Genomic DNA, 27,414 nt, shown 5'->3' with positions numbered 1-27,414 from the left:
AATGTAATGTATTGATCAATCACAGAAAACCTTCCACGCAGGAGGTATACGTTTAATTTTTACTTACCTCTATAGTCCCTTATGTTGGTTAAAAAGACAGCAATAAAATGATGACGCAATTTAGCTCCCACACCATACCTTCCTTCACCTCCTGTTTTTTGTCTTGATTTTCCAGTTCTGAATCCTGGCCAACTTTAGGTTCTACCATTTCCTCATCATCCTCATCCTCTAGAAAAAAGAAAGAGAAAAATGCATTATATTCTTTCCTTCAAATCAAAGCGTCTGGCTGATGGTGGGAGGTAGGGGCAGAGGGTAAAGTTCCAATCATTTAGGGCGGCTTCTAAGTAAATCAGTCCACGATGAATGCCCAAGATATACGTTCATGAATACATGAATACATTATCTCCAGAAAGGGCCTCTTTGAAAGTACCCCACGCTTCTGAGAAAACCGCCCCGAGTCGGCACCTGCTACATCCATCTCCAGGCCCTCACCACATGGGATGTCTTGGAATTGCCTCTCTGACCTCTGAAGCTTCTTCGGAGATGGGCCAGGAACAGATCTTAAAATGTTTCCACCTGTAGCACATTCTCCACAGGGGACACCTGCTGTACAGACGACTCATTTCCAATTTCATTCTCACCAAATTAATTTGGTTTTGACCTACAGGAAAGGGTTAAATACAGGTCTGACCCCAGGTCAAATGCCACTGGCAAGTAAACAACCTGGGGTAGGGCCCCAAAAGTCATTGCCATTGGCCTGGAAGAAAGCAACCAACCTGAAATGGCATTTACACATTCAGAGCAGTTCATGCATTAATGTGAATTTAATGAGCACTAACAAACGGTACCAGTCGGCCACCACCGCCAGATGTTACAGTGCCCTTCCTGCCCTACGCAAATGTGCTCCTACTCTCTCTCTCTCCTCCCAAACTGCCTTTCTTGGAGGTCCCTTTCAGTGCAGAGTGCTTGAAATCATCAGTCACAGTGTAGAGGATGGAGGGGCAAGACAAAGTGTCACAAGAAAATCCAACTTAATGGAATATAACAGTATAAAAAATTAAAACTTGCTTCCATGGTTTTTAAATATATTACCTTCACTCAAGTATTATATTGATTTCATTGGCTCAAATGGAGTTTAAAAGAAATGACTTCACTTCCTCCACCCCCATCATTCATTCATATATCCATTCATTCAACAAATATTGATATTTACAGATGTTCTGTAAGATCCAAAGCTCTATGGAGAGTCCCATTTCCATCACAATAAATCCTGAGATTTATAGTAACTCAAAATTTCAGCTCTAACCACTTAGAGAATGCATTATATATGCATATTTAAATGCCCAAACAAATATGTATAGCCTGAAAAGCAGCTGTAAAAGTTCTTGATTATATTAAGCAAGTGATTTGTGGAAGGAATATCCATTTTAAAAATATGGATATGTAAATATAATATTGCAATTTAGATACTGAAATATAGTAATCTATATGCATGTGTGTAGATTGTGGAACCAACATCATTACTTTATAATCACACTAAATACATATTGGAAAGAATGTAAAACACTTTTGAGGAAAACTGTCATTATTATTAACACATTAACACAGTTATTACTAATGCATTATTACTAACACATACCTGTGAGACAAAAATGTGCACTTAAAATTTTGAAAAGTACACTGTTACCCAGATCTTTAGACAAATAGACCTTTAACATGTTAAATTATAAATAACACATCTAAATCTTTATATATAAAGATATTTCTGCTATCTTCCCATTAAAAGCCAGCTTGGAAGGTCCTGAACAAAATATTCACCTCGACATGATGTATCTTCCTGACCCAAAGACCTAACACAAAGCCCAGTGAGGCACTAGCGGGAGGGAAGTTTCTTCTTCTGGTAAACCTTGGATGGAGAGGCAATTTTCAAAAGGCCACTAATCTGCTAGGAAGTAGCTCCATCTCTGAACCTTCTAGAGACAAGTATTTAAATCCAGTGGATTCAGCAGCCGTTCCCTGGCACTTACTAAATACAAGTAAATACAACAAATGCAAAGGTGACAAAGCCCACGTTATGGGTTGAACTGTGTCCCCCCTCCCCAAATTTGTATGTTGAAATCCTAACCCCCAGTACCTCAGAATGTGACCTTATTTGGAAATAGTGTCATTGCAGATATAGTTAGTTAAGATGATGGCATGCTGGAGTAGTGCAGGCACCAAGTCCAGCATGACTAGTGTCTTTATAAAAAGGGGAGATTTAAACACAGATCCACATGCAGGGAGAATGCCATTGAAGATGAAGGCGAAGACTGCGGGATGCTTCTACAAGCTGAGAAGTGCCAAGGCTGGCCAGTAAACCACCAGAGACATAGAACAGATTCTTCCTCATAGCCCTCAGAAGGAACCAACCCTGCCAACATCTTGATCTTGGAATTCTAGCTTCCAGAACTGTGAGACATTCAATTTCTACAGTTTAAACTGTCCAGTTTATAGGACATTGCTATGGCAGCCCTAGCAAACTAATAAAGTCAGTAGCGTGCCTTACCTTCTATGATCTTATAATCTAGTAGAAGAGATAATGAGATATACAATAATAACAACTAAAGCAGTGATGAATGCTTTACTTGTATCATCTAATTTATTTATCCGAACTCGGTACTACCCACCTAATTTTATAGGTGAGGAGACAGTAATTCCCCCCAAAGAAACTCCCAACCGTGTTGAGCTTCAAGGTTTGTCTGGTTCTGCATGTTTTGATCCGATCTGATCTTTAACCATTACGCACACTACCTCCCCACCTGCAGCTGTCATGAAACAGAAATGTCGTGGAGAAAAGCCTGAAGCACAGCAGGTGCGCTGCTCAGCTGCAGGGTAAGGAGGGGTGTGTGGAGGCTCTCAGAGGTGGACATCGCGTGGTTCACTCTCCCAATTCCCGGAGGTCAGCGCATGTAACACTCAACTGAGGAGAAGTTAGGTTTCACACCCTTGAGAGATAAACAGATGGGTTGCTTTATTTATCAAAACTATATATGCTACACCCACACTCTATTCTTATTTACTTTGTGGAATACACTCTCCTGACCTGCCCAGCAACATTTACTACAAAGCACTGCTGTATTCCTTCAGCCAGACAGATTCGCAGCTTGCGTGGGAGCAACATTTCAAGGGAAGTAATTGGTCTGAGTTCAAGGCTGGAGTCTACCACTTGCCAGCCCCTGACTTTACATAGTTCGTAGAAACTCTCTGAGGCCTTTTTCCTCATCTGCTGAATTGGGATAATAACCCTGTCTTAAAACACAAATTTATTGTGAGAATAAACAAAAGTATTGATGTGAAATTGCTTTTTTTTTTTTTTTTTTGCGGTATGCGGGCCTCTCACTGTTGTGGCCTCTCCCATTGTGGAGCACAGGCTCTGGATGTGCAGGCTCAGCAGCCATGGCTCACGGGCCCAGCCGCTCCGCGGCATGTGGGATCTTCCCAGACCAGGGCACGAACCCGTGTCCCCTGCATCGGCAGGCAGACTCTCAACCACTGCGCCACCAGGGAAGCCCTGAAATTGCTTTTTAAACCACCAGGAGAGTTGCAAACATCCATACAGAGAAACCGTCAAACAAATGTTGCCTTCGCTTGTATGTCAGAAAATATTTACTGAGCCCTTACTATGTGCCAGGTGCCAGGCACAGGACAGGGAACAAGACAGACAAAAAAAAAAAAATTCTGTGCTCATGTCACGGAGCTTCCATGAGTTAGGGGAGAGAAACTGCAAACAAACAAATAAACAAAACATACACTGTGTCAGGTAAGTGGGATGGGGACAGAGAAAGCTGAAAAGGGACATCTGGCATGCTGATAAGGGGAGGAAGAGGTGAAATTTTAAATAGAGTGGTCAGGAAGGGCCACACTGAGCAAAATCTTCAAGGAGTTAAGGCGTGAGCCACGGGAAGATCTTGGGGAAGCAAAACTAACAACAAATAGATTCTTCCATCTCACTCCATAGACCCAAAGGGTGGAATAGGTCAAGGTCTAAATTACTTTATTATCAGCTCATGTGACTATGGAAAACAATTGTGCTTTTTATTAGAACCACCTAGTTTGTACATTCACACTTTTTAGTTCTTAAAACGAAGTCAGTTTCACCAAATGACTTTGGCTAGTCAGCTTTAAATAGTATCAAGTTCTCACCTTTTGCAGCTATAAGGATTTTTGTTTTAAAAAATCCTGGAAGAATCAAAAGCAACATCATGACAGAAGCGCCCCTTAGAGCTTTTAGGAAACATATTATTCTGTAAGGGCCTGGCAATAAAAAGGGCTAGACTGTGATAGAAGTGTGTTAGTTTATTTTTGAAGTAGGTGGGGAAATAGCAGGTTATCTAATTCTTTAAATACAAAATACTTGCCCAGAGAGTATGTTTTCAATGAGTTCTTTTTTTTTTTCCAATGAGTTCTTATAATATGTGTAAAGTCCCATAATGAGATACTGTGAATAAAAGAGAAATAAATTTAAAAAACAGTACCTGCCTTTTTAAAGTAGTTACAAACCAGTTGTAGGCATTAATTTTGAGTGGCCACAGAATTCTTTGTCTATCATCCTTTTAAAGACAGAAAGTGAGTGTTTCAGTGGATTTGTTAAGGAAATAAAACACAAGAGACTGGTTTGTTTCTCTGCATACTGATATGTTTGCCTTGCTCAGCAAAGAGAGTATATTTTTCTTTAAGACTCTGGTTTCCTTTCTGGTGCAATTGGAATTACTTCTGTTGAAACCATTTTCAAAACAGTTAAATAACTTTAAAGAAAAGGATTTATGTAGAACCGCTACAGACTACTGATATATGAGTTGTGCTACTTAGTTCATACCCGGTTACATTTCCTCTGAGATTGGAGGGAAAAAAATCACCACCCATGTACAGTTTCCTGTACCAGGTACACAAGAGAAAGTAAACTACTGGCAGAAGTTAATTGCCTGTCAGCCCAAGGGGCTAATTTCAAACAACAGCATCTTTTAGACATTATTTTATTTAGCACCCAAATTCTACCGTCTGCAGTTGTTGCCTTCTTTCTCTCTAGTTGGAAAAAAGTTTGCTCATCACTTCTCCTTCCTTAAGGTTTTCTCAATGTCTAAACACAAGTAATTGCATGCCTGGCAGCAATTACACATAACACACTTAGTGCAAGGCCTCACCCCTTATATGAGCTCCCAAAAGGTTAGTTTCCTCCACCAGTGAGTGGCTGAGAATGAAGTCAATGTCACCCATTGGAATACGCCACAGTCCTCTGAGTGTTGAGCTGCTCTGATGGCCTCACACATTTGAGACTTTGGAAAGGAAGTGCAGGGGACCGTTCGTCACTGTTGGCAATACAACATCAAAATCCCTTTCTGTCTTGGGGGGGGGGTGCGGGACTCCCCTTGCACTACTGTTGTATTGGCGCCTTGCTGGACCCTACTTTATTCTCCTGACGTCCTGGGGAGACATTTTCCTGCTCTCCATTTCCTGGTGACCAGGACACAGGCAGGATCTGGGCAGTGTCCTAACAGGGGCTTTGCTCCTAACAGGGGCTTTGTCTCTGGAGCCAGGAGGCAAAGCTGAGGGGACAGTTAGGATTAACGACGGGCAACATGCAGCGGTGTCTGACATCCTGGCCAGACTACTCCAGAGCTCCACGGTCTGGGTTTCCTTGGTCTTGCCCTTTCCCAAACCTGTTCCTTCTGCCTCCTGTTGATTCTGTGAGTACCAGATTTCCTTCCAATCAATCTCACTAGAGGTGGTGTCAGCACCAGATTTCCTTCCAATAAATCCCATTGGACTTGGTGCCTGCTTCTTGCAACCAGAATCCCGAGTGATATGGGGTGGCCCTCTGTGAAGAGAAGGGCTTGGGTTTTATGAGGTCAGTGGGTTCTTGCTTTCCCCGGCTCTTTCAGGGCCTGCAAAACCCCAGGATAAGAGGGTTTGAGCGCCTGGCCTGAGCCCTTGACACCCTGCTCCTGGCTTTTCACAAGGGGGCTGTGGCCTCATGGAGGACCGCTAAGTCAGGTCAGGGGGAGAAGGACAGCAGGGAGCCGAGTGGGCCATTTCACTACATCCTTCTCGAAAGGGGCAAGAACAACGCAATTACCATATGACTTCGAATCGAACAGGCCAAAGACTGTAAGATACACAATTACTTTATGTACCACTAAGAAAACTGATTACTGCTAATTAAACTATAACATACATCAATTCTAATGTGAAGAATTGTGAATGTTGAAACTGATAAAATAATTAGTGGCTTAGAAATGAATAGAACGCTAGCTTCCAAAAGATAAAAGGGATGGCAAGAACACAGAGTCAATTCCAAATCAAACTTACTACTGTGCTAGTGTTGGTGAACAGACTTGGTGAGATACAAAAGCTCTTTTTCTGTTTTTTGTGTTTTAGATGTATTGCACTTAACTTACGAGCAAATGCCCCAGTCACTTTTATATAAGTCTATGTATGACTATTTCAGATAGGGATTCTTTTTATAACATATTTAAATTTTTTTATAGAAAAACACAGTTACTCTCTCAAATTAAAATTTATTTTCGATTTAAAAAATAATTCACCTTAATGAAGATATTCTTTACAGTTCTGTCTTTGGCTTCACCTTTTCTCATATCAAATGCCACTCTGGATAATATTTACATCTGTCTTCCATCATCACCCACAAATGGATGTCTCCTGCCAAGATATCCCTTCTAGGCTCCAGATTCTGTATTGTACATTCCAACATGAATGTCCCCCAGGCACCTCACACTCGACATGTTCAAAGCAGAACTCCCACCTTCCGCTGAGATCTGCTCCTTTGACTACATTCTCCATCTCACCTAATGGTACCACCTTACACATGGGTTCACAGTTGGATATCACAGTACCACCTTTAATTCATCTTTTCCATCAGAGCTTATGGGGTCTCTAAGTCTTTTCAATTCCTCCTCCAAAATCTGTCTTAGGGCTTCCCTGGTGGCGCAGTGGTTGAGAGTCTGCCTGCCAATGCAGGGGACACGGGTTCGAGCCCTGGTTTGGGAAGATCCCACATGCCGCGGAGCAACTAGACCCGTGAGCCACAACTACTGAGCCTGCAGGTCTGGAACCTGTGCTCCGCAACAAGAGAGGCCGCAACAGTGAGAGACCCGCGCACCGCGATGAAGAGTGGCCCCCACTCGCCACAACTGGAGAAAGCCCTCGAACAGAAACGAAGACCCAACACAGCCAAAAATAATATAAATAACTAAATAAATAAAGTGTGACTAGTGTGGCTAGGGAACTGGATGTAAAAAAAAAAAAAAAAAATCTGTCTTAAATCCACCTCTGTCTTTTCTGCACTGCCCTCATCCAGGCCATTGCCATCTCTCTCCTGGAGTATTACAATAGCCTTTTGACTGTTCTTTCTACTACTACCAGTCTTGCTCTGGATTTCTAGTAGTTTCATTTTTATTTAAAAAATACATCTGTTTATCCTCTCTCCACCAAAAAAAATTCTGTAGTTTCCTATAACTTTCAGTATAAAACCCCATAACTTCTTGTCTCTTCTACCTCAGTTTGCATTTTGGACAACGCACAATCACCCAAAATCCCAGTAGGTACATGCCTCAAAGTCAATGCGCGTTATTTTTTTCTGCCTGTCTTGGTCTTCCCTCCAATGTCCAGGAGGTGATTATTACTAACTCTTTGTGACGCATCTCTGGAGCTTTAACACTTCCCCGCAAGCAGATTTGTTGACCCCTTCCACTGTTCCACACATTGACCCCTTCCACTGTTCCCCCTTGTATCTCTATGATAACACAGCCAAGACCACTTGAAATTAGGTCTCGCATTTATCTCCAGAACCAGACAAAAAGTCCCTCAAAGACCCACGCTTGTTTGTATCATCAACGTCAAGTACGAACTCTAGCAAGAGCAAGATGGGTGATTGTTCTGGAAAGGTAGTGTGAACCACACCATGTAGGACCTTGAATGGCAGAACAAGTTTGGACTTCTTTCTGGAGATCAGTATCCCCCCTTTTTAATAAACATACATCTCATTTAATCCATAAATATTATTTAAATTTTCAAAAGGAATTCAAGGCACTGGAGATGCTAAATATGACTTTTGAAACCTCACTTATCTCCTTCCCAGCCAGCTCTTTATGTATATTCTAGTATATCTAAGGGGCGGTCTGACCTTTGATGAAAATTATTGCTGCCATCCAGCCCTGCAGAGAAACTGGAGGCTTTTAAAAATTCAAGAGACAAGGTCTGATTTTGTTTAAGAATATGGAGGCTGGAGGGGAGTGGGAGAGCCTGGAATGAGGGGGACAGTTAGAAGGTAAGCTATAGCCATAATCCAAGAAACAGATGATAAGAATTTGGCTTCAGTTGCCAGTAGGCGTGATGAATCGTACTGTGAATGTAGACATGTGTTTGTACAGCAGACAGCGAGGGCTCCCGTACAGAACTCACTCAAGTCACCTTATCCTTGGACCAGCTTCATGTACAGTTTGCCAATTTCACCAGGAATCCAAGGAGAGGCACCCTCCCGATACGTATCACGGCGGCCAAAATAAAGTATAGCATGCACCACTGAATGCTTACACAAACCAAGGTGAGCGCCTCTGTACTTCAAAAATATGCGGCAAAGACATATTTTGTGGGATTTTCAGTAAGCACTTTGTTAAATATACTACATGCTAATATTTAAAAAAAGCTTCACTTTCTGGTCTAGAAAAATCTGGCCAGAGTAAAGAAAACATACATTTCTCATCGTACAGAGCACTCCTGTTAACACTCTAGGCCACATCAGTTCTCTCCTAAGGCTCTAACATGACAGTACTTGGAAAGTTTACTTCCTGATGGAATGTCACACAAGGCATTGCAAATGGGAGGAAATGAAAGAAAATATTCAAAACAAGAGAGGAAGCCAGAGAATGGTACTTTTTAGCAGCTGTTTCTGAAACTTGTAACTGTGCTGATATATAATGTGTGTGCAGTAAATATGTGCTGAATTGAGTTGATGCGGATTAGTCAGCTTGCGTGGAAGGACAGAGACCAGGAAGGGAATGCCCTTCTAGAGATGTCCAGGCAGGAGCCCATGGATAACTTCAGCATTTGATGTTTGTGGATGGGAAGATGTGATTGATCTCTATTTCCATAAATTTTCCTCCTTAAAAACCATCAATGGCTCCCTATTTCCTAGAGCATCTCAACATTTAAGGCCAATCACTAGCTGACTTCAATTAATTCTCCAGTGCTGCCCAGAGCAGAATAGTCCTTAGCTCACCTGTGTATGAAATAGGCCAAATTTGTTGCCAGAAACCACCCCCCGCATCTTTCCTCCCTTTATTCTTTTATATTTTTCAGGTCCCCATCTCCTAAGCTTTCTCAGGAAGTCATGGAGCTTTCAGCCGTGATCAGTGGAGTGAACTAATTCATACTAATGGATTAGAGAATGGTAACCCCAATAAATTAATCTCTAATGGTGCAGGAGCTGGGAGGAAGATTTTCAAACAGCCAAGCCACTCCTCAAATCGGTCCTCTGTTCTGCATCCTTGGAAGCAGAACCATCATTGCACAACTCCAGAAAGAGCACTCCCATTGTACTCTAAGTTAATAGGGACTCCTTGACTTGTACAGGGCACGGGTTCTATATTCTATATCTAGGTTTATTTGTATAGAGGCATAAACACACACACACACACACACACACACACACACATTTTGGGCAATAATTCAAAACACTAGGAAATGCAATTCTTGTCTGCTTGGAGAGGGAGAAGGGACTCCTAACTTTCTTTTCCAGACTTAAGTCCCTTTTGCTGCCTACTTTTGATTTTGGACAATCCCATACCCTTCTCTTTGTTTCCTCTATCACTTCTTCAAATGTGCAATTTTGCACTTCCTCTCAGTGGGAGCATGGCTTGTGAAAAAGAACACTGGGATCACAGGGACAGGGATGTCATCATACCTAACTTTCAGCAGCAACTATAGATATGTCCCAGAAAAAAGTAAATCTCAAGGACTCCAGGTACTAAAATGTCTGCTGTGTTATTCTAGCTAGTAAAAACAGAGTAAAATAAGTAGAAACCATTTAGAAACATTATTTTGCTTGTAAAGAAACTGTTCATAAGGAAAACATGGTACCTTTCATCTTTAAGCCTGTCAACTCTGACATTTAATGTCAGAGCAGTCATCACATCCACCACCGCACATAGATGTCATCCCACTATTACATGTTCTCTAAGTGACTCAGTTATACATACACACACACACACACACACACACACATACACATATTCTTTTTCATATTCTTTTCCATTATAGTTTATCCCAGGACATTGAATATGGTTCCCTGTGCTACACAATAGGACCTTGTTGTCCATCCATTCTATACGTAATAGGTTGCATCTACTAACCCCAATCTCCCAGTCTATCCCTCCCCCTCCCGCCCTCCCAACCACAAATCTCTTCTCTATGTGAGTCTGTTTCTGCATTCTTTTTGTTAACAAGAGAATCAAATCTTGTTAATTCTACCTCTTTGTATCCCCTTCACTTGCACAACTGCCTCTGTCCTCTCCATTTTTCTCCCTCCTTCTCTTTGGTAAAGGCACCATGGTTGTTTATGTGGCTTACTGTCAGGTCTCCTAGCTAGCATTCTTACCTCCAGCTGCTCTCTATGCCTACCCTTGACAGTGTATGACAATCTACACTGTCAGATTAATGCTCTAAAAACAGAACTCTGCTCATATAAATTTCCCAGTGAAAGCCCTTGATAGTTTCCATGACATGCAGAACAAAAGCTGGATTCCTTGGCCTAGTCTCCAAGTCTTCCAGGGTCTGACTCCAACGTGTGTTTCCTGCTGAATTGCCTCTACCATGTTAACCCCCTCTCACCCCTGTCAGTACACACACTCCAGTCAGCTGACACTGACACTGTGATTGCTGCACAAACTACCACATTCTATCTGTCCTTTGGTTCATGTTGTTCCCTCAGGCAGACTCTTTCCCTCCCTTCCCTTTACAAAATACGAGCGCCTAATACGTGTCAAGCACTATTCCAGGTGCTGGAATTAGAGCAGTGAACAAAGCAGACAAAACCTCCTGTCTTCATGGCACTTGCATTCTAGTGGTGGAGACAGAAAATTGACAAGATAAACCAGTAAAGTCTACAGTACGTTAGAGAGCTGCAAGTGCTAAAGAGAAAAGCCACACAGGGAGGTGGTGGGTATCACAATTTTACATAGGTAGCTGGGAGGTCCTTACTGAGAGGTGGCATTTGAAGAAAAGACTCAAGGAGCTCAGAGATCAAGCTGGAGAAAGCATTCTAGGTAGAGGAAGCAAAAGCACAAGGGCAGGATTTTGCCTGGAATATTCAAGGCCTTGAATACGTTTGTATCTTCCCCGCATGTAAAATCCATCTATACTTCAACCCAGCTCCCCAAATCTCTCCTGTTCACCCTTGTTGTAAGGGATTTCTTCCTCATTTAACCCTTCATAGCACTTGAGTCTGTCTTAACAACTTTCTCTATCCAATCAAAGAACTATCATGTTTAAAAGTATGACATTTATCATGCTCTACTTTATGTATATGTTTTTATGTTAAGCAAAGCACATCCCTGTACATGTCTGAGCTTTCTTCTCCATCCAAAATTCTGAACTTCTTGGGATTAGGATGCATTAATTATTCATATTTATTTGTCCCAATATGGGTGTTAAGTAAATATTCTTGGCTGTTTTAAATGTTAATAATGTCATTTCCCCAGTGTTCTAAAAAGCACATTTTCTCAGTGGTTTCTCCAATGTTTTAACTGGATCACAAATCTCTTCACTCCATTTCAAATTTTAAGGTTCCTGTCCTTGATCACTAGGTCTCATCATCATTGCCAGCAACTCTTCTCTAAACTTACCCAGCGAGTCCCTACACTCACTGTGAGGCTCATGGTCCTTTACTTTGTTTGGTGTCCTGATCACTGGTCACTAGGTATTTGTTCACTACCTAATGTATGCTCAGATCTGTTCTAGGCATCATGGAAAAACAACAGTTAACAATTCACTGAATCATATATGCCAAGCTTTGTGGTAAAGGTTTTATTCCATTAGCTTATTTAATACTCCTAACAACTCGTGTATAGAGTTCTCTCTATACATGAGGCTTAGAAAAGAAGATGATCAACAAGGTTAGAGCTAGAGGAAGAACAGAGTCAAGATTCAAACTCATGTTTTCCAACTCCCAAACTTCCTTAACTTGCTGCTAACTTGAAGCAAACAGTATAAAGGAAGAAAAGGGAACTGCAATGCATGTTGTGGCTCTGACCACCCAGAACCCACCAAGTCACATCTTTGACTAAGTCTCTCTATTCTTCTTTGGTGGACCCATCCCTCCCCACTCTCAGCTAAGCAAATCCTTCTTAAGATTTAGAGGAACACTCTGTATCTGAGGCAGTGACCAATAAGACTAAATCTCAGTTTTTCTCTTTGGACGATCAGTAGAGTGACCATAACATCTACTGTCCAAATTGGGATACTTCTCAGAGGGAATGGAGGTACAATTACTATTTAAGCAGGACTGGCAGGTGTAAACGAGGACAGTCTGGGCAATCCAGGATGTGTGGTCACCCCTACCACAAGGAAGTGGACTCCTCTGTTATACTGCACTGTGTGACTGTTCTAGCCAAAACAGGACACGTGGTTACTCTAACCATCAGGGAAGTGGATTCCTCTCCTCCATTGGATTGGGTGTCATACTAACAATGGAACCAAAGCTGTCCTGGCTCCCCATATGGAACTTGAAAAGAATCAATAAATAAAGCATGGGGACTTCCCTGGCGGTCCCATGGTTAAGACTCTGTGCTTCCACTGCAGGGGACACGGCAAGCTGTGTAGCACAGCCAAATAAATAATAAATAAATAAATAAAGCATGGCCAAGAGATGGACAGTTTGAAACCTAAATTGAGCAGTAGCTGAAGCCAGCATGTCCCTAGAATCTAGGGCCTAGATTTATATTAAGAGCCAACAAACGTTTTTTCGGCTTAAGTAATTTGGGGTTGGTTTCTCTATCACTGGCAACCAAAAAAGTATGATTGGTCAGGAACTAGTAACTACTGACTACCTACTTTGTAGGTACTCTCTAGTTCTCTTCATGATCTCTTTTAGCATGCACACTAGCCTGCAAGGTAGCATAGGGTTAAATGCATGAGTCCTGCTGCCATGCTGCTCAAGTTCAGATCCTGTTCCTACCATTTAGTAGTAACCTTGGACTACTTACTTAACCCCTTGTGCCTCAGTTTTCTCATCTACTGATTACAAATTGCCCTCCTTGGTTAATGATGATTCTTTAATGGCTTAAGACACTTAAAGAACATTTTATTATTATTGATGAGGAAACTGAGACTCAAAGAGGTTAAATAAGTTTCTGAAAGTCAGACAGCTACTAAATTATAAAGGCAGATTTTTTAACCCAAGTTTTTTGACGTACCAAATTCCATTCTGTTTCAACTGTGTCTACACTGTCCCAGTTGCTTGGACTAAGCTGTGAAGGATGGAGATGTCTCAATGGGTTTGGAGGTAAGAATAAGCATAGCCAGTGGAGAGGAAACGTCGTGAAAGAGGCAAAGCAGTTTTGGAGCACAGTTGGAAAAAAAAGTTGCCACCCATATTCATTCACACAGACCCCAGCTTCTCTTGCCTATCCCAGTTTCAGTATTGTTTTAGCACCGTGAGTGGGTTGTTTCACAATCCATGTGTAGATTCAGAAGTGTTCCCACCTACTGCAGGGAGGTCTACTTGAACAATCTTGTTTCCTCCAGTACGAGACTATGCCTCCAGGATGTGCCCTGCTCCATCTCTTACTAAATGGGTTACTCTGCCCTTTGCCAACACTGCTTCAACTGAGCTAGCTTTCTAGCTTTTCCTGATCTTGCCAAGAACTCTCATATCTCATAGCTTTTATACTTGCTGTCCCCTCTACCTGCAATACTCTTTATCCAAATATTCACATGTCTTTCTCATGATTTTCTTAGAGTCCCTGTTCAAATGTCACATCGACTGTGAGGGCTTTGCTATGCAACCTACATAATAGAGCAACATGCCTCAGCCCATTCTGTACTGGCACACGGCACTTGTTTTCTCCTCATCCTAAGTTTTAAAAAACTTCATAGCACTGATAACTATCTGATTTAGTACCTTTATTTATGTATGTATTTATTATCTGTCTCCTACTACTTAGCACGGAAATTCTACAATGTCAGTGACTGTGTCTCTTCTTTGCTCTATACAAAGCACTTAGAAAATAGCTGGGTAGGTGGTAGGTGGCAATAAATATGTGTTGGACCATAAGATGACTGAATGCACAAAAGGACAGCAAGGCAGCACTGCACGTTGAAACCAACAACATATAATTCCTTAAGCCCGCAGAGTGATGGCAGTCCCTGTAATGGAAATCAGGGACCCCCCTCCCCCGACCTTGTTATGGATGCTTACAACCCCACAGATCTGGTTCCCTGAAATGAGAATTTTCTATCGCTTTAGCACTTTCATTCTCTAGAAGATGAAAAACGGATCTTCTGAGTGCTCTTTGCTGACTTCCATTTCAGCATTTTCTCGTTCTGGTGTCCCACCCCCACCCCCGAGAGAACTGATATATTTTCCATCTGGAAATACATCAAAATTCATCACAGTCCAATTCTCAGGGAAGATCATTAGCACATTTGTTTGCTTTTATCCTGGCATTAACAACTCTATTTGGGGCTAAATTATTTCCCCTGGTTTCAACATCAAGTTTTCCCATTGGCTCAAATACGAAGTCCCTTGTCTGTCAATGTAATAATTTTCTATTAATTATGAAAGAAGAAAGCTAGCAGTTTGAGAGTCTTAAGGGAGGCATTTGCCTAATCCAAGAAACTGATTTTTCCAGTTACTTGGACTAAGTACAACTCTCAGTTGTGGTCAGATTCACAGATTTCAAAGTGCCCCTTGTTTTTACTTTCTGGTCAGTCTAGACAGACATGGTTCATTCCTTCATTTTTCAAGCTGTTGAAACATCAAGTTGGTCAAAAGAATCTGAATCTCTCGAGAATGAACTGAGCAGCACTTCACCAGAGATTTCATAACTTTCTATTGAATATCCCTTCAAACAGAAGAACCAACTCAGTGGTACTAGGAGAGATTTCACTTCAAAGGCTCAATGTGAGTGTGAGATTGAAAGTGTGACAACAAAAATAATGACCATTATTGTCCTATCCAGAATGGAAAAATAGTCTAGTGTTTAGGACATGCAGTCCTGAATTCTTTTGCCTGTTCTCAGCTATTTCAGTTTCATCTGGGTGTCCTCACCCAACCTAAACTGCCCCCTTTAATAATAATGCTTCTATTCATTACAATTGGGGACATGCTCTTGAGAAGCTACCACGTGCAAGGCATAAGCTCCATCTTATGGGGCCACAGAAATGAATCAAGAGAGATGCCTGAACTCAAGGGTCTGGCATTTGGGCAGGGAAATGGCCACTGTATGTAAATATCTATGTCAGAAGAGAGAATGCTTGGAGATCTGCTCTGGGAATTCCACAGGGGTAAAGTTATTCTCAAGGGAGAGTATGGGCAGGGAGAGACGAAAGGGAAGCAGATTTTTCAAGGAGTTTAATTTGAGCTGGGTCTTGAGGAGTGGTGAGGTCTTCACAAGGATATAGAGATGGGAATGCAGAGTATCAATCCAGAAGAAGAAAGAGCATGTATGAGTACAGAACAATGGAAAGATGGGCACAATGGCAGGAAGTTCAGTAGAGGAAGTAATGGAAAAACCTTAAATACCAGGATAAGTACCAGGATAAGTAGAGTCACACACATTTGCTATTTGATTCTCAAATTGATTCTCAGCTCTGTTGAGAAGCAGCATTGTGAATTCACGTTGCTTTAGCTCATGTCAAAAGAGGCTTTTTAAGGATCCCTGGGTACTTAGCAGTGTCATGACTCAAGCGAACAATTTTCCCATCAGAAATTTTGCAGCAGGTAAATTACCTACATATGTTCCCCAGAGATAGCATAGGGAAAACATGGTCTTATTCATGACCATTTGCTATACGATAGGTGAAAGATAGGTTAGTTCCTTGAAGATTTATTTTCTCATCTGTAAAGCAGCGATGCTCATTTCTGTGCTACTTATATAACAAAGTTGTCGTGTGGAACAATGATATAATGGAGATAGAGATGTTTTGTCAGTGGTAAAGGGCCATTCATTACATGTTAGTTATTAAGGTAGGGTAATTGTAGTAATAATTACAGCTTCTCGATGGCACAAAAATGTGTGAGGTAGGAAGAAGGTTATGAAACAGAAAAAAGAAGGGCGACATTCCAGTTAGGGCTCATCATAGAAACAAAGGGAGGGAAAGATCCACAGAGACAGTTATCGCTGGGTTGTGGCAGAATTGGGGGATGCGTGTAAAGCAGCGAGCACAGTTCAAATAACAGAATACAAAATAAGGGCTCAAGGTGCCAAGGCTCTAAGTCTTGTTGACACTAGACAGACAGCACATGTAAGCTACGGCTCATTAAGCATTTAGGTGGAGTCGGTGCTTACTGCAGGCATGATCTTGGCTTTAAAGGACAGGTAAGAGTATGATGGGTAGGGCAAAGGGTGTTAGCATCTATATTATTTAGGTTAGGTGTTCTGGGCTCCCACTGCACCCTGTACTTCCATCTTTAAGGGTTCATAAACATGGGAGCATTAAATTAAGTTCTCTCTGAACTACCAGCTCTCTGTCTAATAATTCACCCACAAAGGGACTCCTTACTTGTGTGTTGAATCAGGCTAGGTACATGATGAAGGAGGGTGTAAAGTCAGGAGATAATGAGCACACATTCAAGGGTAAGGGAAGAAAAGCCATGTGAGAAGGGAGCAAGGGACAAGAATGGTGGCAAGGCTGGAAGATATGTGGTAGATACCTTGGAAGCGAGGCTAAGGCCTTGAGTTTTGATGGAGCAGAGAGAACAGGGTAACAAATTGAAAATAAGTAATGTATGGTAGCCATGTACTGGACATGCTACTGCTTCAGCCCTAGCTGTAATGCAGTCGTCAGGTGGACCAACCAGGGGGAAAGAACCAAAACCATGACCACCACGATTCGATCATGGTATTCCAGTGAAATCGATTTTTCCACCACACATGCCAATCCCTACTCCTGTCCTCGGTCACTGTTGAGGCAGCCTCAAGGTTTTAAAACATTACCTCCTATTACACAGGAAAAGTTTGTCTCCATCTTCTGCCATTCCGTTCTATTCCTAGAGCTTTCACGTTAATACAGACTCATAAAATCATACAGCTGAAAAGATCCATAAAGACAGCTATGGAAGTATTGTGAGATTTAAGGACGGTGTGTGTAAACCACATAGCACGATGCTCAGAGAACTAGATTAAGAAAACAGGTAAGTAGAAATTTCTTCTTTTCTTCCTCTTCCTTTTCCCCCTCCTCCTTCTCCTCCCTCCTAATGATCTAGTGTAGTCTTTTCACCTAATGGATGCGCTATTGCCATCCATATAGTCGAAATCTCCCTAAGTTCACACAGCCAGCTAATGGCCAAGCTTGGATTAGAATACAGATTTGCTGGCTCTCTTCCCATTGCTCTCCCCACACCTCATGTTGTGGCAGCAAGACTGTCCCAGAGACAAAGAAAAGCCCCAGTTCCAACTAGACTTGAAGGAGAAATGTGTTTCAGCAGCGGATTATCTGACATGCCCTCAGCAAGCTTCACCTGTCAAGATGGCTACTACCTCATTTATTTATTCCATTTCTCAACTCCAAATCTCTCTTTCTGAATGAAGTCATTAAATTATGCAAAGTCATCAAAGCACCCTGTGGCTTCTGGCTAAGCCACTGCGGGCCATCCAACCCTCCCTCCTAGGGCCCATGCATGGCAGAGGGCAGTCTGCTAGCACAACTATGGGCCATCAAAATTCGAAGATTCTTTTCGGGACAGGCTAATTAGACCAAATCACTCCAACAGGTCTAGACGGTGCCGAACAGAGTTTAGTAGCTGGATCAGAGCCTACTGTGCTCCCACGGGCTTGGTCGCTCCTATCCACTTGCAAAGGCATGTCCTTCCCTTCTTTGCAGTGTTGAGTGTTGGCCTTTTAAGGCAAAGTGAAACCTCCTGGACACACATTATCTGCAGCTGTAGGGAACAACTAAGAAAAAGGATATTTCATGCTGATATGCTTGGAACACCTCAAGTGGCTATCACTGTTTTACCTCCCCTTTACATCAAAGCAAGCCAATCAAGTTGACAAACTGAGTTTTCAATACACTTAAGAGGGAAACTAGAATAAAGAAGGCCGGTGGGAACTTTTCTACCACCCCTTTCCTATGGTGTTAGTTCAGCCCTTCCAGACTGCTGCTGAAGTGATTATTGGGACATGAATATTGGGACATATCATCTCCCTGCTTAAAATCCCAGTATCTCCTCATTCCCCACACAGGATAAAGGCCAAACTCCCTAGCCTGGCATATACAATCTCCTGTGGTTTAACCCTTGCTAGTTTGCTGTCCTTATATCACACCACTCCCCTCGTGCAGGCTATATTCCAACCATTTAATCTAGGTGCACTTGCCCCCAGGAGGCAGTATATTAGAATGGTTAGGAGCACAAGCTCTGAACTGAGGTTGGACTGCGTGGACTCAGGGTTGCTGCGCTGCATAAGTCCCGAAGGACACTGCACACTGTCGCTAACATTAATTGACGCTCACTAAATGCTAGGCATAGTTTTCCTGGTGGTCATCTCATTTCAACCTTATAATAACCTACCAAGTAAGTACTGTTATCAGCCCTCCTTTAAGATGTGAGGAAGCCAAGGCCTAGAGAAGTTGAGTCCAAGCAAGTTCATGCAATTGGTAAACAAGAGAAATGGGATATAAACCAGGTCGAATTTAATTTCAGAACTCAAGGTTTGAACCAGGCCATCATGCTGTTTCATTTTCTCTCCCCCAAACCTCTCTTCTTCCTGGATTCTCTTAGCTTTGGGATTGAGGACCAGCCACTGAGCCACCTTAGCTAGAAGCCTGAGATCCATCAGAAATGTCCCTTCTGTGTCAGGTTCCTATCTCCAATCAGCTGATAGATTTGATCTGCTTAATCTCTAAAAGATCTCCTCCCCCCACTCCCCATTAACCATGCATTGATTTCGGTCCCTATTAATTTCCTCCTGAATTACTGCTGCTGCCTCCTAACTGGACTCTCTGTTGCTGGTCTGAGGTCTACAATGTTGCTGAAAGGAGCTGCCAAAAGGCCCTGTCCTGCCCCTGCTAAAATTCTGCCAGTGCGTCTCCACCGTGGCTTCCAGTTCAGCACCCAAAGCCCTGCAGGTTGTGGTATGGACTCTCTCACTTCACTTTACATTCCTGCCCCATAGGAGCCCTTTGCCCAGGCATTCAGAGCCTCTCATAGTTCTCCATACTGTGTGGCTTCATCTGTCTGAATCTTCATACACATCGCTCCTTCTGCCTGGGGTGTCCTTGTTCACTTCTTCTTCCAGTTAACTCCTATTCATCCTTCAAAACATAGCTTCATAGCTTCAACTTCACCTCCTCTAGAATGCTTCCCCTGATACCTGATGTAGCTGCTTCTCCTCTGTGTAGAGCAACTTAGCCATGTATTATTCGTAATTGATGATTGTATGTCTGCCTCAATTATGCTCTAAACTCCTAAAGGAGAGTAATCACGTTTTATTTGTCTCTGATTTCCAATGCTTGGTCAAATGCCTGGCACATAGTAAATCCTCAATAAAGATTTCTGCATGTTGAATTAACAGACAAGTCTTTTACGGTACATTTTAGGACAGCGTCAATATTAATTTCTACTCATGTGTTTTTAATATGATTTATCTTCAGGTTCTCTATATGGCAAGAACTGTCATTGATCAGCTTAGAAAATTTATGTCTAGAGAAAAGAGTTTGATTGCTTTGTTTAGAACTCAACTGTGTCTCATACAAGTGAGTGCTTATACAATATAAACTTTTTGGTTATGACATAATGTATACATTCCTTAATCATTTTCCCAGAGACTCCTAGAAGAAAGTTACTGAATCTTACTGAGAAATGGCGGCACACCTGGAATCCTATGAGTGTCTCCATATGGTAGTGGTTCTCAACTCAGGGTGTTTTTGCCCACTGCCTGCCCCCGCCCCCCCCGCCCCCAGCCCAGGAGACATTTGGCAATGTCTGGAGATGTTTCTGGTTGTTATCACATCTGGGGTCAGTTGCTACTGGAACCTGGTAGACAGAGGCCAGGGATGCTGCTAAACATCCTGCAATGCATAGGACAGCCCCCCACTGCAAAGGCTTAATCAATCCAAAATGCCAGTAACGTCGAGGTTGAAAAACTCTGGTTTATGGTATCCAGATCCACTCACTCTTTGAAGATATCCATCTGCAATTGTGATGAACTGGGTAACACTCAGACTACACTTCTTTCTCCCAGTAGAAGCTCTCATGATTGGTGATATTTGATGTGGGTGTGAATGTGGCTTAGAGACCAAGGCCAGAAGGATGAGTTCTATGATCTTGAGGATGGAGAACTTCACTTCTTTCAGCACCTACTCCTCTATGTGTCCTTTCCTGTAAATTCCATGATTAGCAAAACATTTTGTTGCTCAAAATGAGCCTCCAGCTCCTGACTGCTACAACCAGATGAAAGCTTCAGGCTGCAAGAGTCATTTCCCCATTCTGACACCTCCGGTTCATGCAAGGTAGTGGGCAGAGAGAAGACCCACATGTTTGCAAGGTTTCAGCTTCCTCCTTTCTTGGAGTGATAGGGCCCCCAGTCAAGAACTCCCAGACAAGACCCGAGCCCCCGCGAGTGGGAGCTTCTGGATAATGAATAACTCTGAAATCCTGAATCAATGAGTAAGCAGCAGCAGACAATAAACAGCTTGAACAATTAATTCTTTGGGGAAAGAGTACTGATTTTAGGGGGACTTTTGTGAATCAAAGAAATAAAGGAGTGGGGTGAGGCAAACAGATTGCTCTGAGATTCACATTCCAAGTACCAGGTTTTAGAAAGTTGCCACCATTCTGAAAATCTAAGCAGCAACTCCCAACTTCTTCTGACACTAGAAAGTTTTACAAAAAGGTCCAATGAATACTGCCTAACTGCTGGCAGTAACATTTCATGCAGTAATTGTTTTAGCCTTGTTTCATAGTATTTACAATCATTTGTCCATTATATCATCTCTAATGCAAACCAATATTATCATTTTAGAGGTAAGGAATAGCAATAACCCAGAAGAAGAGTTTTTCTGGTTATGTAACAAGTCATTGACCTAGCTGGAACTTAAACTCAATCCATCCAGGACTACAGAACAACTAGATGAAGAAAATGTCAAGGTAGTAATTTGGTAGCACACTGAATGAACTAAATGACTGAGCTGCTCATTAATATGTGTGTTTTAATAGCATCTTGTAGTTCCAATAGCCAATTAAATGTGTACTCTTATTGAGCATTCACTGTGCAAGTTGAGGAAGACAAAGGTGGCTGAATATAACTCCTTTCCTTAGAGAACTCGGGGTGCAGTCAGAGAAGCTAGCAAATAAGCACTTAACGCTACATATTATTTACTTAGCAACTCAACATGCATGTGCCATGCCTGTTGGCACATGCATGGTCTTTCTGCCGAGTACACTGAGATGTGACCAGGTACTCAGGGATGGAACTAGGACAAGGCTGAGGATCCTCTTGTTATAAGGTATCAGCTCACATCACAGAGAAATGTCTCCTTTGTGCTGAGATACAGTCATGTATCTCCTTTTTCCATTCAAACGCTGTTATACTTTTCAAATAGTAGTGACTGTTACCAGCTAAAGCACAAATCTTCCCAACTTGGCCAAGTGTAATAAACAAGCCCCACATTACTCTCGATAACAGGCACCCGCTCCCCTTCTTCTGGGCTAAGCTCCCTGAGATAGAGACGGTTATACAAAAAATGGAGCTAGATTTATAGAAAAGAGCATTCAGCACTAACATCCTTAACACACATTGAAGAGTGAATGAGAAAACTACTACAGATTATGTTCACAGTTATGCCAAATAATTACATATTTAATATATTTTTTACTCTGAATTGAGCTTTTGCTCCTTTCATTTAAGCTAGTCCTGTCTGAAATTCTTAGATGAACTGTGTTTCCAAAGGCGAAACTTTTCATACATCTTTGCTTCTTAACTCTGTGTGGTGAAGGGCCAGTTTCTTTTTTGTGTGTGTGGTACGCGGGCGTCTCACTGTTGTGGCCTCTCCCGTTGCGGTGCAACAGGCTCCGGACGCGCAGGCTCAGCGGCCATGGCTCACGGGCACAGCCGCTCCGCGGCATGTGGGATCTTCCCGGACCGGGGCACGAACCCTGCATCGGCAGGCGGACTCTCAACCACTGCACCACCAGGGAAGCCCGGGCCAGTTTCTTTTTTAAAAATTTCTATTCTGTCGCAGACCGATCTTTTCATAAAATACAATCAAGATGAATGATTGGATGTCGCAGCAATGCTGAATCCTTACAAAAATGTCTAAATGCATATTCTCAGTTTCTCTCCCTCCCTCACTGTAGATTGATAACTAACAGTTTGTGGACTAGACCCTCTGGGAAGCACATGTTACAAGGCACTGATATATAGATATTCAAAGACATTTAGGACAGCAAAGAAAGTAATTATCCATGAATCTTTAACAGGAAGATACAAAATCAGAACATGCGAGATGGAAACATGCTTAAATTGTAGCATCCGGCTCTTACTGCCTATATCTTTTAAGTATCTGATCAATGTAAAGGTGTCGAATGGCTAGAGACCAAGAGACATTCTACAAACACCATCTACACCAGCACTGGCCAAGAGAGATTTCTGTGGTGATGGAAATGTCCTGTCTGTGCTGTCCAATGCAGTAGCCCCGAGCCCCACGTGGCTATCGGGCACTTGGAGTAAGGTTACTGAAAATGGAGGAACTGGATTTGAAACTGTATTTAATTATTTTAAGTTTGAACAGCCTCATGTGGCTAGTGACTCCCAGTCTGGACAGCGTGTACGTGTAGCTGACTTTTAAATGACCAATTTTTAAAAAGAGGTGGCATGAAAAATATGAAAAGAGTGGAACTGCTTCTTTCTAGGAGGATGACGCATCTGAGTCCACAAGCCCTACCACTCCCTCCCCCCTAATCAGCTGCTCCCTTCTAGCCCTCAATGTTCTGGCCCTATGACTGCCTTGGAGTTCATGTTTTCTTTCCGCACCCACAGTGCTCTTGCCCTCTTGCCAGCCAGAGAAGTGAATGGTGACCAGAGAGCATGTGAACCCCTTTTCTTTGCAGTAGCTCAAATTAATGGGCTCTCTGCTGCTCTCAAGACAGTCAAGGCCGCCTGGCCGAAGTGTTGAACCTAGGTGTTTGTGCTTGCACAGAATTAAGTCACAAGTAAAGCACTTATGTCTGATGGCAGATTTATAAGAGGAAAAACTCAGCAGGAATAAAGAGTTGGAGACCCCAGCCACAGGCTTTTCATAAACTTTGCCTTGGTTTAGTGGCTCAAACAACCAGCAAGAAAGGCAAACTGCAGAGGTAATCCTATCATCTTTTCTCCAACCAGCACTACTCCATCTTCTTGGCTTCCTCACGCTGCTAATGTGAATTCAAATCATCTGTGTTTAAAGTTAAACTCGGTGATTGACAGTTCTTTATAGTCTCAGTCCTATTGAAGATTATTCTAGATATCTATCAGTTATTACTACAAGCACAGTATGATATTCAATGCCGACAGTGAAAATTGTTTTTAACAGTGTAATGTCTGATGTGTTTTGAAAGCGATTTTAAAATAAAGAACTAACCATAACCAGGTGGTGAAAATCCCAACATGTTTCTTTTTTCTTTTTCTTTCTTTTTTTTTTTTGCCTTTTTTTTTGGATAGGGGCAAGGCAATGGGGAAAGAAGAGAAAGTAAAACACATACTGCAAGAAGCTGTTCCACTAACGTAAAAAGAGACAAAAGTATTTCACTTTAGTTTTGCAGCATTTATTGCTTAAAAAAAAAAGATATATAAAATTGAACAAAATACTCACAGCCACTAAAACTTTTGGGATTTTATTTCTAAAAGATGTTAGAGTCACTTGTAAAAACTGCCATTGCCCAAGAGATTAGGAAAATGTATTGTAACATGTGAAGATCTGTGTGAAAGGACACTTGTCTGCTTTGTTCTCTGCAGTGTTCTCAAAGCTAGAACAGCCAGGCACATGGTACGTGCAAATATTTGCAGAATGAATGCATGAACTTGTAAAGACATGGACCAACTGCTATAATTCATGATAGTGCTTAACAAAGGCCGTTGGCTGCTCTGACCAGCACAATTCTGCCCCGTGGAGACCAGAGTAGTTTTGCGGCCAGGCTTTTAAACAGAGCTCTGCTGGACGAGCAGACCCTGAAGGTATGATGTGATCAATCATTTCGTAAGCTTGCGCTCTGAACTCAACCACACACCTCAGCAAGGCCAAAACTGAAGAAAGGGCAACACGATGACTAAAAGAAGGACTGAGGAGGAAGGATGGGAAAGAGAAATAGGGCTGCAAAGTGGAAATACACTGAAATGTTGGTTTTTTTCTTTAAAGCTTATTATGTAGCACCTACAAATTTTATATCTCCATTTACATAAAAAGGTTTTTTCCCTGGTAGAGAAATAACATAGCATTTGCTTCAAAACAGGCTGCTTGGGGGGGAGCACTGAGCGGGGTAGTGCGTACCCCTGGGCTTGCGGAAGGTTTTCAGCTAGGATCTCCAGGTCAGGACATAGAAAGAGATTACTCAGGTTTTGCTAGTAAAGTGGGGATAAAAGGAGTGGAGGAGGGGACATCTAGGGATCCGGGCTTGAATGCATGTCTTCGTCGTGATGAGGCATCTCTTGTTGCTGAGTTCCCACTGGCATTTTCAAGATTCCTCTAATCACTAGTTGTCACTCTCCACCATTAGTGAAGGAAGGGAGTTGCAAAGGGGAGGAAAATATAAGCTAAAAAAATCTACCACCTTATGTCAGAAGTGATAAATGCATTTACAGCGATTGGGAACAAATCTGAGAGTCAGAAGGATGAAAAGATTCCATCATGAGGTAAAGAACATAAGTGGGCGATCTGGGGGCAAACTGGCCTTAAAACAGCTAGAATGGGGAAGGAGGAAAGGAGACAAGGAAAGAGAGAAATGGGAGATGAAAGGAAAGATGAAAAGGAGGGAGGAAACAGTAAGAAAGATTCTTATGCTCTATTATCAGACTCACTCAGTTGGAGCACAGAGCACCATTTCAGAATCAAATAGGTGACCAATTCCAATACCCTGTTTGTCAATTTGCTTTTTTTTTTCCAATTTCAAATAATGAAACATAAATGATTCTGAGGGAAACTGAAAGGAATATGTTCCATGAGGCTGTGGAGAAACACAGAGAAACATACACAGAAAAAAAGCATCAGGGTGGGGTCCTTCCTGACCTCCGCTCGGTGTAGTCTCCAAGGCGAGAAGCATGAAAGCACGTACACAAGGAACCCTTCAGAACTGCAACTCTTTGCTGCACGAACCCACAACACAGAGAAAATCTGCTGTGTAGGCGTGCAGTCCTCCTACTTGAAAAGAGATGGCGATACTGCCATGTCACGGAAGGATTTTCCTTCTCATTTTGTGAGCTGGAGGCATTTGAAAAGTGGGTAAAGCATGAGCTTAAGACTGTGTCGTAAGAAAAGATATGTTAAACCTAACCTCTAATAAAAAGGTTATATTGGATGCATTGTTTAAAACTGTAAAAGACAAGTACTGGTAGTGAGGAAAAGGAAAAAGAAAAACAAAACAAAAAACCTCGCGGGTTCCAAGCAAACTTTCAAAAGCCAAATTCAGAGAAAACTACCCCATATTGATCCTCAGTTGGACCACCCCCTGTTTTATCATAACTGTAAAAACATAAGCATCACTGCCTCTCCCATAGCACATCTTAGCCTTTGTAAATACTGTCCATGACCTTTAAAGCCTTAACAGTTTTGTGAAGAGGAAAGCCAAGGCTACGTTAAGGACGAGATGGAGAGAAGTCATGTTTTCTTCACCACAGATTTGGGGCGGGCTCTGGGGGGAGAGCTGGAGCCTCACTGAAGAAATATCAAATATGCTGCTTAGCAAAAAAAAAAAAAAAATCAATTTCAATTATATCACAAAACTTCTGGAACTGGTGCTGTCTACTGAGCAGAAAATAATGATAACAGTAAAGTGCTAGTTATGAAAACTTTAAAAGGTATAATCATTGTCACCAAAAAACACTGGTCTATTTTATTCAACCCCGTTCATTCTTAGCTCCATAGACCATTTTATTTTGAAGAGTTATGAGACAAGGCTCGGGGAGAGAAAGACTAGAAGAAACAGTGATGCTTTGCAACAGGTAATGAATTTTTCACATACCCTGAGGTAGAGGCGATTTGAACCTTTATTGTGTCACGATTATTCTATATTGGGTTAACTGTTATGGTCTTTATTGCTGGCCATTTTTTTTTGGTTTGCTTTTGTTTTGGTTTCTAGGCTGAACTGGTCCTGATTTTCACTTCTGGTTGATGGGTGTAGCTGCATTGGTACCCTTCCCAACTGACCAAAGCCTTGCTTCTTTATCCTTCACTTGTCTCTTCATCTGAGTCTGACCTGTTGACTCTCTGGTCATGACTCTTAATTCAGTTTTGCCAAACTCTGCTGTGACAGCTGCAGATGTCAGAACAGAACAACAATAAAGGAAACTCATGGCTCATCATTCTTTACTGGCAACATAAGCTACTTATTTATATAAGACTCAATGGCACATATTGAACAGGTACATCAAGAAGCATTTTCATTGATTTTCCCGCACGAAAGTATATTTTTGGTCAAAAGAATTAGATGTGGATAAGTTAATGCAAATCCATTCATGTTCACGGGAAAAAAACAAGTAAGCAAATGAAACCAAACACCAAAAAAAAAAAAAAAAACCCCAAAGTGAACCAAAGCAAAACAAAACTTTCAAAATATGCCTGAAAAGGGTGAGGAGTAACATCTTCATATTCTAAGGATGGCAAGTGTTTACCATTATATGTCCCTAATGCTCTTTTAATAAGCATCCTTGTAGAAATGTAAAAGTCTCACAGGACTCTTACGTTTTCTAAGCAACCATTTTCCCCATTTCCTTTATGGGACACTTCTTTCTATGACAGATATAGCAAGTTGCCTAGGAGTGTGATAAACATTTGCCAAGGGGGAAAAAAAGGAACGAATTCAAAGTGAGCACATCTAAAAATCAAGGATTTCTAACATGCCAGTTAAAGTATTTTGTAGAAAAGATTAGTGAAAAAAGAAAAGAAAGGTGAGAGATTAATGGCAAACCAGTCCAAGGCCCTTTATTCATCCTCAGGCCAAAAGAAAAC

At 41.9% G+C, this 27,414-nt stretch overlaps 1 protein-coding gene across 2 annotated transcripts in view; it reads right to left on the bottom strand.

Moving 5' to 3' along the window:
• Positions 1-27,414, bottom strand: part of DYNC1I1 (dynein cytoplasmic 1 intermediate chain 1) — a 345,033-nt gene that overhangs the window by 136,522 nt on the left and 181,097 nt on the right. For both annotated transcript variants that reach the window (XM_027102495.1, XM_027102496.1), the window contains one exon: positions 139-228. In XM_027102495.1, the coding sequence (XP_026958296.1) occupies positions 139-228 (90 nt within the window). The remainder of the gene's footprint in view (positions 1-138; positions 229-27,414) is intronic.

This window comes from Aethalodelphis obliquidens, unplaced genomic scaffold (assembly GCF_003676395.1).
Source record: "Aethalodelphis obliquidens isolate GAN/ISIS:26980383/991018 unplaced genomic scaffold, ASM367639v1 scaffold5, whole genome shotgun sequence".
NCBI classification, from domain to species: domain Eukaryota; kingdom Metazoa; phylum Chordata; class Mammalia; order Artiodactyla; family Delphinidae; genus Aethalodelphis; species Aethalodelphis obliquidens.
This window is presented reverse-complemented; position numbering and strand designations above follow the sequence as displayed.